We start from the raw sequence: 12,620 nt of genomic DNA, 5'->3' as shown, positions 1-12,620 counted from the left end.
AAACAATTTGTCATGATCATGTCATAAATGTTTTAAAAAAGTGAATTGCAGCTATGAACATGTTCACGTTTGTCCAACTTCTTCAGGGTTTTTTGTACAACCCCTTCAGGGTAATTCCCTCTAGCAAAATCATTTCAGTGGAAACTGTGCAAAAAGGGCTCAAAAAGAGAACCAGAGAACCGGAGAACCCTCAAGCACTTTCCGATTTCACAGTGGGACAAGCCTTGAGCCCATGCAGACTTATAAGGAACACAAGTCAAAGCCTATGAGACCGTGAGTGTGGACATTAAGACTGGGCCCATATTCCTGGCTATGGCTTGCTCAGTAGAACTGATTTACATGCCTAGAATAAAAAATACAGCAAAACTTGCTTTGGTTTCTACTCCTTTGCTAGACAGTTGTTGTATTCACACACCAACTCGTCCTCCTCCTCTGATCTCCTATACCTTTCAACTTTCCTTTTGTTTCCTTAAGCATCAGAGTAATCACCCTCTTTCATTCCACGCCACTTGATAACGATTGATATTTTTGGGGATTAGTTGTTGTGCTGCTTCATTCAAACCCTCAGGTCTAGAGGTCTTGTCTTGATCTACACAACAATCCCCAGTAGTGCTGCTCTAAGCTCAGGTGTCAGTCTAATCAAAAGCCGTCACACACGTGCTTTCATCACTTACACCCTCTGACTCGCAAATAAATGCAAAAAATGCCTTGCAAGTCACTCTCTTTCTCTCACACATCCATGTGCTTTGATCATCCCCAGACATACATAAGAACACACATGTACCTCTCGCAGTCTGTGTCTCACAAAAATGCACACACACACACAGAGTAATGCTTTGGGGTGGTAGTGAGGAAAAGATTTCAAAAATGTCCTAAACTTTTAACGTTGAGCTGCAGTCCTGAGCTTTTTCAACACCATAAGCAGAACAGTTACAGTAACTTTTCAGAGAGTAGATTTGTGTGTCAGTATGTTTATGTGTATTAACCTCTAGGCGGCACTCTATAGTAGCAATGTCTCTCCATCTCATTTTGCCTCTGTGTGTCTCTCTCGCTCTCTTTTACACGCACACGCGCACACACACACACACACACACACACACACACGCACACACACACACACACACACACACACACAACCCTATCAACAGTCATGGAGAATTCCTTCTTTCTCGCACCAGCTCTTAGTTACCATGGAAACCAATAAAAGAGCGGTTTAAGATGGGAGGGGTGTGTGTGTGTGTGTGAGAGAGAGAGAGAGAGAGAGAGAGAGAGAGAGAGAGAGAGAGAGAGACCGAGACAAATGCTGAGAGAAAAAATATATCAGACAGGCAGAGGAGGTGGGAGGAAGCTGGAATGAGAGAGAAAGAGAGGATGAAAAATAACAGGAAGAGAGAGAGAGGGAGAGAGAGAGGAGAGAAACATTTCAGAGAAAAGGAAAGAGAAGGAGGTTTGAAAGGGAAGAAGAGAGAGAGAAGATAGAGGGAGTGTAAGTGGAGATGTATTATTTAAAGAGGTCTCACCCCTTCTAATGAGTTTGGTCTAAAAGCCCCAGGAGCTGCCCAAAGACAGAGAAACCGACAGACACACAGAGAAGCTCCCCTAACTGTGTGGTGAGAAAATTCAACACGCAAAATGAGCGGCAGAAGTATTACTGGGTAGGACTGGATTTAGTTAAATTGTTCTGCTTTGATTATGTGAACTGTAGGTGACGGCAAACTCGGCAGATCAATTCATGTGGGAAACAGAAAGGGCCTGGGCCAGGCACCAGGTCTGTCTCCCCGTGAGGAAACAGCTCCATTGAAGAAAAGGGCTAATACTGTTGAATTATAATGTACAACACACAGACTCGTAAAAAATGTGAATGTAAAAATGACTGACGGACTAACTGCCAACTAGCGAGCTGATTGGATGGCAACACCACACAATACCAATGTTTTTTCTTGTCTATTAATAAAACAAGTAAGATTACCTCAAATAAGTAAATACTTTTGATGCGCTCAAAGAATAAAAAAAGAAAGTCTAAAGTTATTTTCTTTGAAAGGAATCTGAAAAACAGATTATTGCATCTTCAGCTGTACCAATAAGTGCCACAGATACATTTCCAGATTTGAGGTTGGTTAAGTAAGTCTAATACATCTTAGGTTGATAAGTAGGATTATGATCTGTACAGTCGCTGTTCTCAAATAGCTTCTCCGAGTGCAATTATTTCATCATTATTCTCTCCCACCCCCCAACACCCCTCTTCACTGTCTCAGATGCACACACACACACACACACACACACACACACACACACACACTCACAGACAAGTGAGTCTCACATCATAGCAAACAATGAACATTATAGGCATCGTAAAAGTACTCTTTATGGCAGAACAGTTGTAATGGATTGCATTCAATTGTACAGGTGTGCCTAATAAACCGGCACTGAGTGCCAGCAGGGTTGTTTTCTAATAGTTCAACATAAGCCGGTGTTGACCAATTTGAGCTTTCCATCATCTTGGTGTTTGTAAGGATGCAGTTCTCGATGCGTCTCTCCTACCTTTACATGATGGCTGAGCCCTGTTCCACACCGGCTTCCCATCATTCCCCATGACACAGGTGATGGTATCCCCGCCCACTGTTGTGTAGCCATGGTGACAGTTGTAGGAGACCTGAGATCCCAGTTTGTAGTCATAGCCTGTGCGACTGGCATTCATAATGTTACCAGGGTCGAAACAGGCTTCTCTTGGTTTTTCTGTGGAGAAAGGAGAGAAATTGTGTTACTGGAAAAACACAAGGCCCAACTAATTTGGTATATTAATATAAAACTATAACAAATTTTCTTCAGTTTTGTATTTATTCATCTGGTAAGATCATTAGATCTCATATCAACACCAGGCACTGCATCACATTCTCCTTTGTGGTGCAGAACAAAGCCGCTGAAACAATTTGCTCTCCACATGTCGGTATTGATGGCAAATTCAAGTCATTTTTAATACAATGGTTATAGCTGTAAATTTCTAAATTGTGTCTAAAATGTTTATGCAGCCAAATAAAGTACATTTTTAGATTCCATTCAGGGTCAAAACTATTGGTGGAAATGTTGGGCCAAATGTAGTCGACGGGCTATTTGTTGAACCCTAATATAGATGGTATTGAATATTCCCTATTAACTAATTGTGGAGTCAAGAAAACTCAAAACTGTCTTGGCTCTTTATGATTTGGCGTAGGGCCAGCTTGTTTGCTTTATTGTGATTGCCCAATGAGAATGAGATATTGGGCTTGACAGAGGGAAACCGACAGTCAGAGAGAGAGGGAGAGAGAAAGAGGGAGAGGTGGAGGGCAAGATGGAAGTGAAACAGGGAGATGATTAAGGTTGTATTTTAATTAGAGAGATGGCAGATGAAAGCTAGTGAATTAATGACAAAAGTACAAAGGTGTGAGGTAGCGTGAGGAGACAGACAACAGAGAGGGAGATAATCTTTTTTTAATTAGAGATAAATGGAGCTTGAGAAACAAGAGAAAAATATACTTTATAAAATTCGACAGAGCAGATCTAGTCTCTACTCAGTCAAACAACTAATCATCAGCTCCATATTGACTAGAGCCGTTAAATCACCCCTAGTCAAGCAGCATCTGTAAAACCAGGATGAGTCACAATCTGTGAACGTAGACGACTCGTGGGCTGACATGGAAGAGTGTCACCTTTCAACTGCAAAACACTTCTGATGTAAAGCAAGGGTGAAATTAATAGAGTAGGCACTTTAAAATGTTATCTACTCTGCATGACATTCCTGTATCAACATTTTAATCATTACACTTCATAAACAGAGGGACAATGACTGTTTCTTGTTTCAGTGTCCTGAAAACCAATTCCAGGCTTATTCATCAAAGACAGAGCCAATTTTCATTGAATTTAAAGCTGCAATCTGCATGTACTCAACAACAGATTTACTAAGATAGCAGCTCGTGACGCAGTAAGCTCCTGGATTGAATCTGAGACACACTGTGCAAGTGAAGCTCATCGGCTCAGTTCAGCAGTGGGACACACATTATATGTTGGGTAAAAACGCTCAGTTGAGTCTTTAGCTGCATTTACCCTCAGCTCTAACATTTAACAACGTTTACTTAAAAGATAAGTTCAGTTGCAGCCTGTGGTGATTTTACAGTTCATTGATGGTCAAGTAAAAAAAAGAAGCTTGCTAAACACAAACCTAATATCCCAGCCCAGATTGCTTTATTTTGCTTAAATTTTGCTATAATTGCTTTATTTTTTTTTTTATAACACGCCTATATTAAATTGCAAACACTCACTAAAATGACACGCAAACTGTGACTCCAGCCAGATAAACATCTGATAAACATTCAGTATGTGTGTTTGGGTCACAATGCATCCAATCTGCACCTAAAAACAGCTGCAGAAGCTTTACTAAATCTGGCCCAAACAATATAAAATGAGAGATGACATTGATTTGTCCCCCAATCATCAAAGAGTTTTGTCTAGTTAATGGTTGAGAGTGCAGTGCTATGCTCAGATTGCCAATTGATTACTATTGCTGCTACTTTACTACAATTGCTGTCACCACCTAATACTAACACTACAACTACTGCACTACTGCTAATCCTACTACTACTACTACAAATACTACCACTAATAATGATACCGCTGCTACTGTACTACCACTACTATCATTACTACAAGTTTCTGTTACAAATTCTAAAACATTATCTCAGACAAGTTTCAGTTGCTTTAATGCGACATTGCAGGAAAATGTACAAGGACATTATATGAAGGCTTTTGGAGTTTAAGGGGTTTAATTACCTCTATATTCGATGGCGAACCCAGACATGCCCAGTGAGGCGTCAGATCTGAATGCCAGGAAGAGACTGTTACTACTGCTCTCTATTCGCTCTGGGGCCTGGTTGCCTTGGAGACTTGCTAGTAACGGCCCATTAGAGTCTTCACCCTCGTAGATGTGCAGGAAGTCGTAACTTGGCTCCATGTTGAAACTGGGGTAAAAAAACAAGAAGAAAAACAGACAAACTTGGGTTTCAGAATCAAGTAAGATTTGTGTATTTATTTTTTTTTCAAACAATTAATCCAATAATGTGTGTAAATTTCAAAGACCTGCTTCATGTAATGACTGCCAATTAGTTTATGCTATCTCTCTGCTAATCTTACTTTCATTTTGTCATGTTTTCTGGATGTACTGCATTAAAAATGAGAACTTTGAATATGTGTTGGTGTTTTCCTCTTCAAGGAATATAAAGCAATACAGCAATAAAAAGTCAAAAACATTAAGTTCATTGATATTTAAAAAAAGAAAGAAAAATGTTGCAAAAGCAGCCGTGCTGCATCATCTGAATATCAAGTTAATCATCCTGTTGTCTCATCGTAAAAGGGCATGTCATCATCTATTTTGATTCATATTCTCAGTATGTGTGTGGCATGTGTTTGCGTGTAAAGGAAAATACAGTATGTGCCTTTCATATTTTTATTTTCAGCCTAAACCCACAATGCCTCTCTATACATAGGTCCTCATGAGGGTAAAAGTATAAGAACACACAAAGTCTCAGGGTTTGCCCTGACAGTGGCTGTGTTACCCCTGTCTCCCACCTTTCTCACAGAGAGCAGGTAAACACACACACACACACACACACACTGTATTTAGACCTATATCTATGGTTTCTATCAACTCAGTATAACTTGTCTGGTTATACTATCCTGCTAAGTGTTTGGCTGGAAGTATGTGTGTGTGTGTGTGTGTGTGTGTGTGTGTGTGTGTGTGTGTGTCTAGATAAGAAGAGGTAAAGAGGCAATGTATTGTGTATATTAAAGTGTAGCATTATATATAACTAGCATAAAAGTACCATGTGAATGGTATTTTTAGATGATGAATAATATTTGTATCCTGAATTTGTTCTATCAAATATAGAAAATAACGTGTATTCATTCATGCCACAAGCACTGACATGATGCAATACACAGTTCTGCGCAAAGCATTATAAGCAACAGCTATCCAAAAATATTATGAGCAAGGAGATGCATTTCACACGTTGTCAGGCCTTTAGGATGTACGCAATTTGTTTTAGTTAGAGGTTACAGGTAAAATGCAAAAAGGATACCTCACAGACCAGACAGAGATTTTGATATATAAAAAGATTATTCTGTCCCTTACATTTTCAAACTCTTCCCTTTACTTTTAGACACAAAACGATGTAAATAGCTGAGTTTGGCCAAAAGAGTTGTTATTGACGTTTGACTGACAATAATATTTATCATAGGAAAGGACTTCTTGAAGTTATAAAAGCAACCAAAGTTAAAGTAATTGTGCAGAATAGCCCAGTTTAAGCCCTGTGTTGCTAGCTGGTGCACAATGGGCTTAACAGCACATAAGCCCTTTTTGCACTGACAAAGCATTAAAATGATCCATGCTAATAACTTTTGCATTAGTGATACATTCTGGGTCTGAATGTTTAAGCTACTAAATGTCATAAAATGAACATAAAGATCTCACAGAGCAGAAATGGGACAACATCATAACCTTTTGTGACCAAAGAAGAGTAACACAAGGGTCTGAAACAAAAGTAATCATGCAAACTTGAGAAACTATATTTCAGTTTGTTTTGTAATTAATACAAACATCTTGAAATATTCAGTGCCATAAAACAGTCTGCACTTTCATTATGAGAAGAATGCAAATGCTTTTTCACTGACTGTAAGTATTCAGTGTAGAACATATCACTTTGGGATATTTTGAAGAAAGTAGAAAAGAAAATTACACTTGACTTCAATGGATGTAAATGCTCAAAAGGCTGTTATATGATACCACAATATGAGTCCTGATTACATTGTGTAAACTCTGAATTGATTCAAAGACTGATAAAAGAATGAGTCATTGTTAATTGGGTCCATAGAATAGAATAAAAAAGCTCAATTTAAGCTGCGTTTATAATAAAAAATTACTACAATTACAATTAGATAAATAATGAAAAAGAAAAAAAAACACCACATTCACAAAACAACCAATAACAAAACAACATAATTGAAAGTAAAATAAAAACGGTCAAATTGTTACAACAGAAGATAATTATTTCTTCAGCTGAAAAACATGAAGTCTAAATTGGGTCATTTTTTCTCCTGTGGCAATCTCGAGAACTCTGCTTTGCTTTTAGATCCTTTATGTGAAACTCCAATCTTCACTTTTGCCTCAGTGTGACTTAATAGTCACCACTCAGGCACAATCAGGACTTGAACTGTAAATAAACACTGGCCTATTACCAAAAACACAAAACATAGAAACATGCAAGGCAGGAATAGTGCATCTGTCAACATATGAACTTTCAAAAAGTTCCTGTGCAAATCAGTGTACTCATGTCATTTACTTTATGTCTTCAATGATGCATAGGGAATTCACTCTGCGGCTACACAAATTAACCACAAAAAAGGGCTGATTGAAAGATGTAAGTAGTTAAAGGAGCTGAAAGTCAAGAACAAACCTAATTTAAATTACCTGAAGTTTTTAATGATAATATCTCACCGCAAACTAACCATTACGTAAGTTATGTTAGAAGTGGATTTTACAGTAGACTAATGAGGTCTCCCCACTCAAATTGGTTTATTGGTGCCTGATCCCTGACTATACAGCACAGATCTTTCTTTTACCCTGTGTGGGCCACAGCAAGTCATGACAAGTCTATTCTTAAAAAGTAAACTCAAACTACACTCATAAAACAAAGCCCATGGAGGGTGATCCATTATTACATGTAAGCCAGAAGAAAAACATGTTTCAGAAGAGCCTTTGGGGACCCCCTCCATCCACTAAATCTTTTTTTAAATTATTTAGGATTTCTCAGGTATTTGGATGAAATAATAAAACAACAATCTCATCAGTAAGACCATAACTCTGCTGTAATTTGTTTGTTGTAGCCACATTTCCTCAAAATTAAGGAAAACCCCACCTTGCTGTTGCCCTCTTATCTTTCTTGTTGTGTAATATTATTTGTGATCAGTTCGTAACACTTCCTCTGACAACAACAACTTAAGTATTAATCAGACTTAACTACTGTACCACTAACCGACACAAGGCATTAAACGCATGTGTATCTTCAATAACAATATTTCAAATTCTGATATGAAAGTTATTGTTTCTTACAGCATACAGTAGCCTACTTTTAACATTATGACACAAAATATTTTACAGCTTGAGGACAAATGTTTAATTAACATTGGTTTGTCATAATGCTACCAGTTTATTTTGGTTGATGTTTAGACACCTGTTATTGTTGCGCTAATATTGCAGATAAGTCCTCGACCAAACTAACATGGGCAGCCTTTGAAACTGCAAATTCAATAGAAGAGTCTGAACTCCCACAGGAAACTCTAAAGTATGAAATCATTGCTGGTAAAATGTGCAGGCTCATTTGGGCGATTTTAGAGTGAAAAAAAAACTTTAATCCATTCAAAATGAAATGTCAGAAATACCCCCTGAGAGGCATCAGTGTTTCTACAAGCACAGATAAGCTACTCTTCTGGTTTAAAGCTTGAGAATACATATGAGAAAGGTACATAGTATATGTTTACACACATATATATACAGGGCCAAGTTTTAAATCTAGGTGGCTTACCTTTTGAAGATGAGAGCAATGACAAAGTCGGGGTTGACTCTGATTCTCCAATCACACTCTTTCCCAGCGGGGTAAGGCTGGGGGTAGTTAGGAGACAGAATTACTCCTGAAGGACCACTGATGTTGCCCCCACATGTCGCTGGAGACAGACAAACAGTGAAAGAGAGGGAGAGAGGGAGACAGACAGACAGACAAAGAAAGATGATTACACAGCATTGGGCTTGAGGTAATTTGGAAAGAGAATCACCCCTGATTGACCACTCATATAGTCCCCAAAGGTAGGCAGAGTGGAAGAGAGTTAGTTAGTGATAGGAAGTATGGCAGGGGTTGGTTAGGAGAGACAGAATTACCCCCGGTGGATCGTTGATATTATCTCCACAGGTAGCTGGAGAAGGTGAAAGAGCAAAAGAGAGAGACTGTGAGAGTGTAACGCTGGGGGTCGTTAGCAGAGAGAATCACCCCGAGTGGTCCTGTTATCCCACAACAAGCCAGAAAGCAGGAAAGAGATATTAGCAAGAGAGACGGATGGATTCATTCAAGCAGCAATTTGGTGATGTGAAGAAAGAATCTGAAACATGGAGAGGTGTCTTGGGGATGGCAGGTGGGTGTGAACGGATTATCAACAGTGAAATAGAGGTAAACAAAGGCATTAACAGTTGCAAATCACTCACAGTCAGACACACTAATGCACACTAGACTGTTGTGTATAATATTTGTTTAAATTTAGCAGCTTTTGAACACCCAGGGATTCACCACCTGAGGTGAAAGGGAAAGACAAGGAAGCACACGCAGGCTAAGATTCAAGCCCTACATTTTATCTGCAGTCATACAAATATGAGGTCACTGGCAAAGAGACAGAGCAGGCAATATCAGGAACAAAGCAAAATGTGTTTCACAGGCATGGTTACAAGGCAAATGATTAGTCTCTGTGACTGTGCTGGAGGACTTCCCAATAGTGCTGGCTGATAAAGACAAGGACAAGGCAACATAAAGGGGGGTTGTGGCATCTAACAGGAAGGCAAATGTCTATGGTCCCTTGCTGCAGGCTGGGGGTTGGACACCATGCCGGCTGCAGGAATCTTCCCCAGCTTGCTCACATTGTTTAGACCTTTAGCTGTGTCTGATGTCTTACCTCATCCTAACCTTAACTGTAATCTCTGGTGATTTCCCTCATCCATCTACTCTGACTAACTCAACATGGTGTTTTATCTGCAAGACACAATTGAAGTGGATGCAGCAGTTAATCAGGAAAAAGAACTTCATGTATTTGTTACCACAATAGAGGCATGTGGTTTAGCAAAAGCCTACTATCAACTGCAAAGTATGGTCAGAGAACGGGACATGCTACAGGCTTGTTTTGTGCTAATGTACTGGGATTTGTAGGTTGCACGATGAGGACACTTAAGGGCTCTTGCTGAATTACAGATACTCTCCTAGTCCTTCTTTTTCTCAAAAAATACAGGCTTTACGGCCAGAAGTCACCTCCTTCCTTTAGTAAGAGAATCAAGTGAGTCAGAAAAAGCTGAGGAGGAAAATAAAGGAAGGAAAGCGCACCTGAAAGTGGGAGAGTGAAAAACAAACTGCAGCAGAATTGTGTGAATGAGGTGTGGAGTGGGATGTGGAAGCTCAATGGGCTACAAGCAGCAGGTGGGCCAGATGGTGGTGATAATAGAGAAAAAGAGCAAACAAGCTCTGGCTTTTCAGCAGTTTTCAAACAGGAACCCTATTCCAGTTATCTGCATCATTCTGTGATGCTACAAATCTGACTTCACTTTTTTTTCCTCTCCTGTGCATGTCTCATCATCCCAGTTCTGAGTTCAGGAGGTTTTGATGATACATGTTGAATTTTGATGTGGTCCACTGACAACAACAGTGCTCAATGCTTATTCCAACCACAGTTGCTTCAGCACCTTGTCAACTTGTCCTTGATCTTCAAGAGCATTCCTCCAGTTAGAAAAACTATCTGATGCTCCAGCAGCAGCATCATTTAGGATTGGAGATCACCTCACCAGCAGGCTTCAGTTGATTTGCCTCCAAAGTATGGCAGACATGGCAGAACAACAAAGGGGCACATAAGGGACCTGAACTGCCTTGTTTGTTGTTTATTCTCTACACTTCGGACTTAAGAAAAAACTGTGGATCATTTCACCTCCAGAGGTTTTGCGCTCAGTCTTCCATTGTTTGATGTATTCATTCCAGCATCTGATGGTCAGTATCTAAAAATCTAGTTCATATTTAGTGCAAATTTTTTTAGGGCTCAGTATGACATTGAAGTCTCAGACTCATTAACGTCTGACCACAGCATCATATTTAATTTTGATTTAATTGAATCTCAGTTTGGCAGTCGATGATCCACAGAATAATGTACACCTACCGACACACGTTGGAGGTTCAGGTTGCCAGTAGAATCTGTTATCCATTCGTACACATGTGATGGTGTCCAGACCTTGCAGCTTGTAGCCTGGATCACACTGGAACGTCATACTGTCACCAGGCTCCTTACTGTCCCCATATCGAGAACCATTTACCGGGATGCCCGGGTCATTGCACGTTGTTGCTGTAGTGGCTGGAGAATGTGACAAAGAGAGACATACATTTTCATATTGTTGGTTCATAAAAAGAGATTGAGGTAGAAGCACACAAACAACTAATATCAGTAGCTACAGAAAAACAATGGAAGATGTGCTGTACAGCATATTGATGCACTATTGTTATTCATGCGGTGAGTACTGACTCGGCTAAATGTCATCAGTCTGACAATCTTATTAAGATAGATCTTATAGAAGGCAGGGTAGATGGGGATACATGTGATTACTTAACCTGACTAGTTATGAACTAAATGGTTCGTCCCTTCAGGTTCAATCAAATTATATAATGTTTTGCTTTTTAATTATTGACTCCCCATCAGGGTGGTAAGAAGAAGAAGAAGAAGAAGAAGAAGAAGAAGACGAAGAAGAAGACGAAGACGAAGACTAGTAGTAGTAGTAGTAGTAGTACCACCACCACCTGGTAGAAATTCATGGCAATCAGCCTCTGTGTGTAGAGGTGTCAACCTTTGGTCTGCAATTGTGTTTAGATATACTGTATACTGCTTTCATCACATCAATTAGTGTTTAAATATTTTGTTAAAAAGGCCAAAATGTTTTGATCAACATTGGAGAAATATGGAATATGTGTCTGAGTGGAATATAATCTGGCATTCTGTTTGTACAAATGCATATTGTATATTTAATTTTACTCTAGAGGCTGAGTGATATATGGTGTTTGGATCTGAGATGTTAGGAATACATCTTATTCTGCCCTGTACCTATGTGTTATACGTTCCCTACATATCAGTCAGGACCTCTCAAGAGATCACACAATAGATAGGGTTGTGAGACTAATAAGACAAGAAAAGAGAAAGCAATGCAAACTTTAAAATAAATATAAAATACTCAAAATTAAATGTTATTTTACTCAAACAGTTCCATTTACTTTTCTTCTTTACGCATTTAGAATGGACAATATATATTTTAAACTGCTTAAATCCACATTATACAACTATAGACTCAATAATACCTCATGAGGCTTCAGAATCAGTGAAAATCACGTATCAAATCTTGACCAGAGCCCTGTGCTTGGCCAAGCATAGTATTATAACACCACATCTACTGTATCTTTCCAGTACAGAACAGTATGTATTCCATCAGGTGCACAGAGAGGGAAGTGAGAGGACAAAATGAGAGATGAGTAGTAACATCACCTCTATAAATCGCTCGCTCAATACATTCACAAACCTTGGTTTGAATAAATCAGTGTGGTGGCAAATACCATTACCTTTGCTTTAGTAAATCAACAATGAGGTAAATATAAGGAGTCATTACCATAGTAATGGAATAACAGTGCTTTGATTAGAATGTTAGTGAGTGCAAATATTTATTGTTTTAAATATGGGGAGAAAGAAAAAAAAGACTTAATGTGTTTTAGAGAGAGAGAGAGAGAGAGAGAGAGAGAGAGAGAGAGAGAGAGAGA

The 12,620-nt window shown here is 39.1% G+C and overlaps 1 protein-coding gene across 2 annotated transcripts in view; it reads right to left on the bottom strand.

Annotated features, from left to right (window-relative positions):
- Positions 1 to 12,620, bottom strand: part of LOC116383219 (CUB and sushi domain-containing protein 1) — a 280,770-nt gene that overhangs the window by 89,782 nt on the left and 178,368 nt on the right. For both annotated transcript variants that reach the window (XM_031846879.1, XM_031846880.1), the window contains exons 28-31: positions 10,984 to 11,175; positions 8,610 to 8,748; positions 4,804 to 4,991; positions 2,542 to 2,736 (exon numbers count right to left, since the gene is read on the bottom strand). In XM_031846879.1, the coding sequence (XP_031702739.1) occupies positions 2,542 to 2,736; positions 4,804 to 4,991; positions 8,610 to 8,748; positions 10,984 to 11,175 (714 nt within the window). The remainder of the gene's footprint in view (positions 1 to 2,541; positions 2,737 to 4,803; positions 4,992 to 8,609; positions 8,749 to 10,983; positions 11,176 to 12,620) is intronic.

Source organism: Anarrhichthys ocellatus, unplaced genomic scaffold (genome assembly GCF_004355925.1).
Source record: "Anarrhichthys ocellatus isolate YVR2014 unplaced genomic scaffold, GSC_Weel_1.0 scaffold6, whole genome shotgun sequence".
NCBI lineage: Eukaryota > Metazoa > Chordata > Actinopteri > Perciformes > Anarhichadidae > Anarrhichthys > Anarrhichthys ocellatus.
Note: the sequence above shows the minus strand (reverse complement) of the source record. Positions and strands in the feature narration are given on the sequence as shown.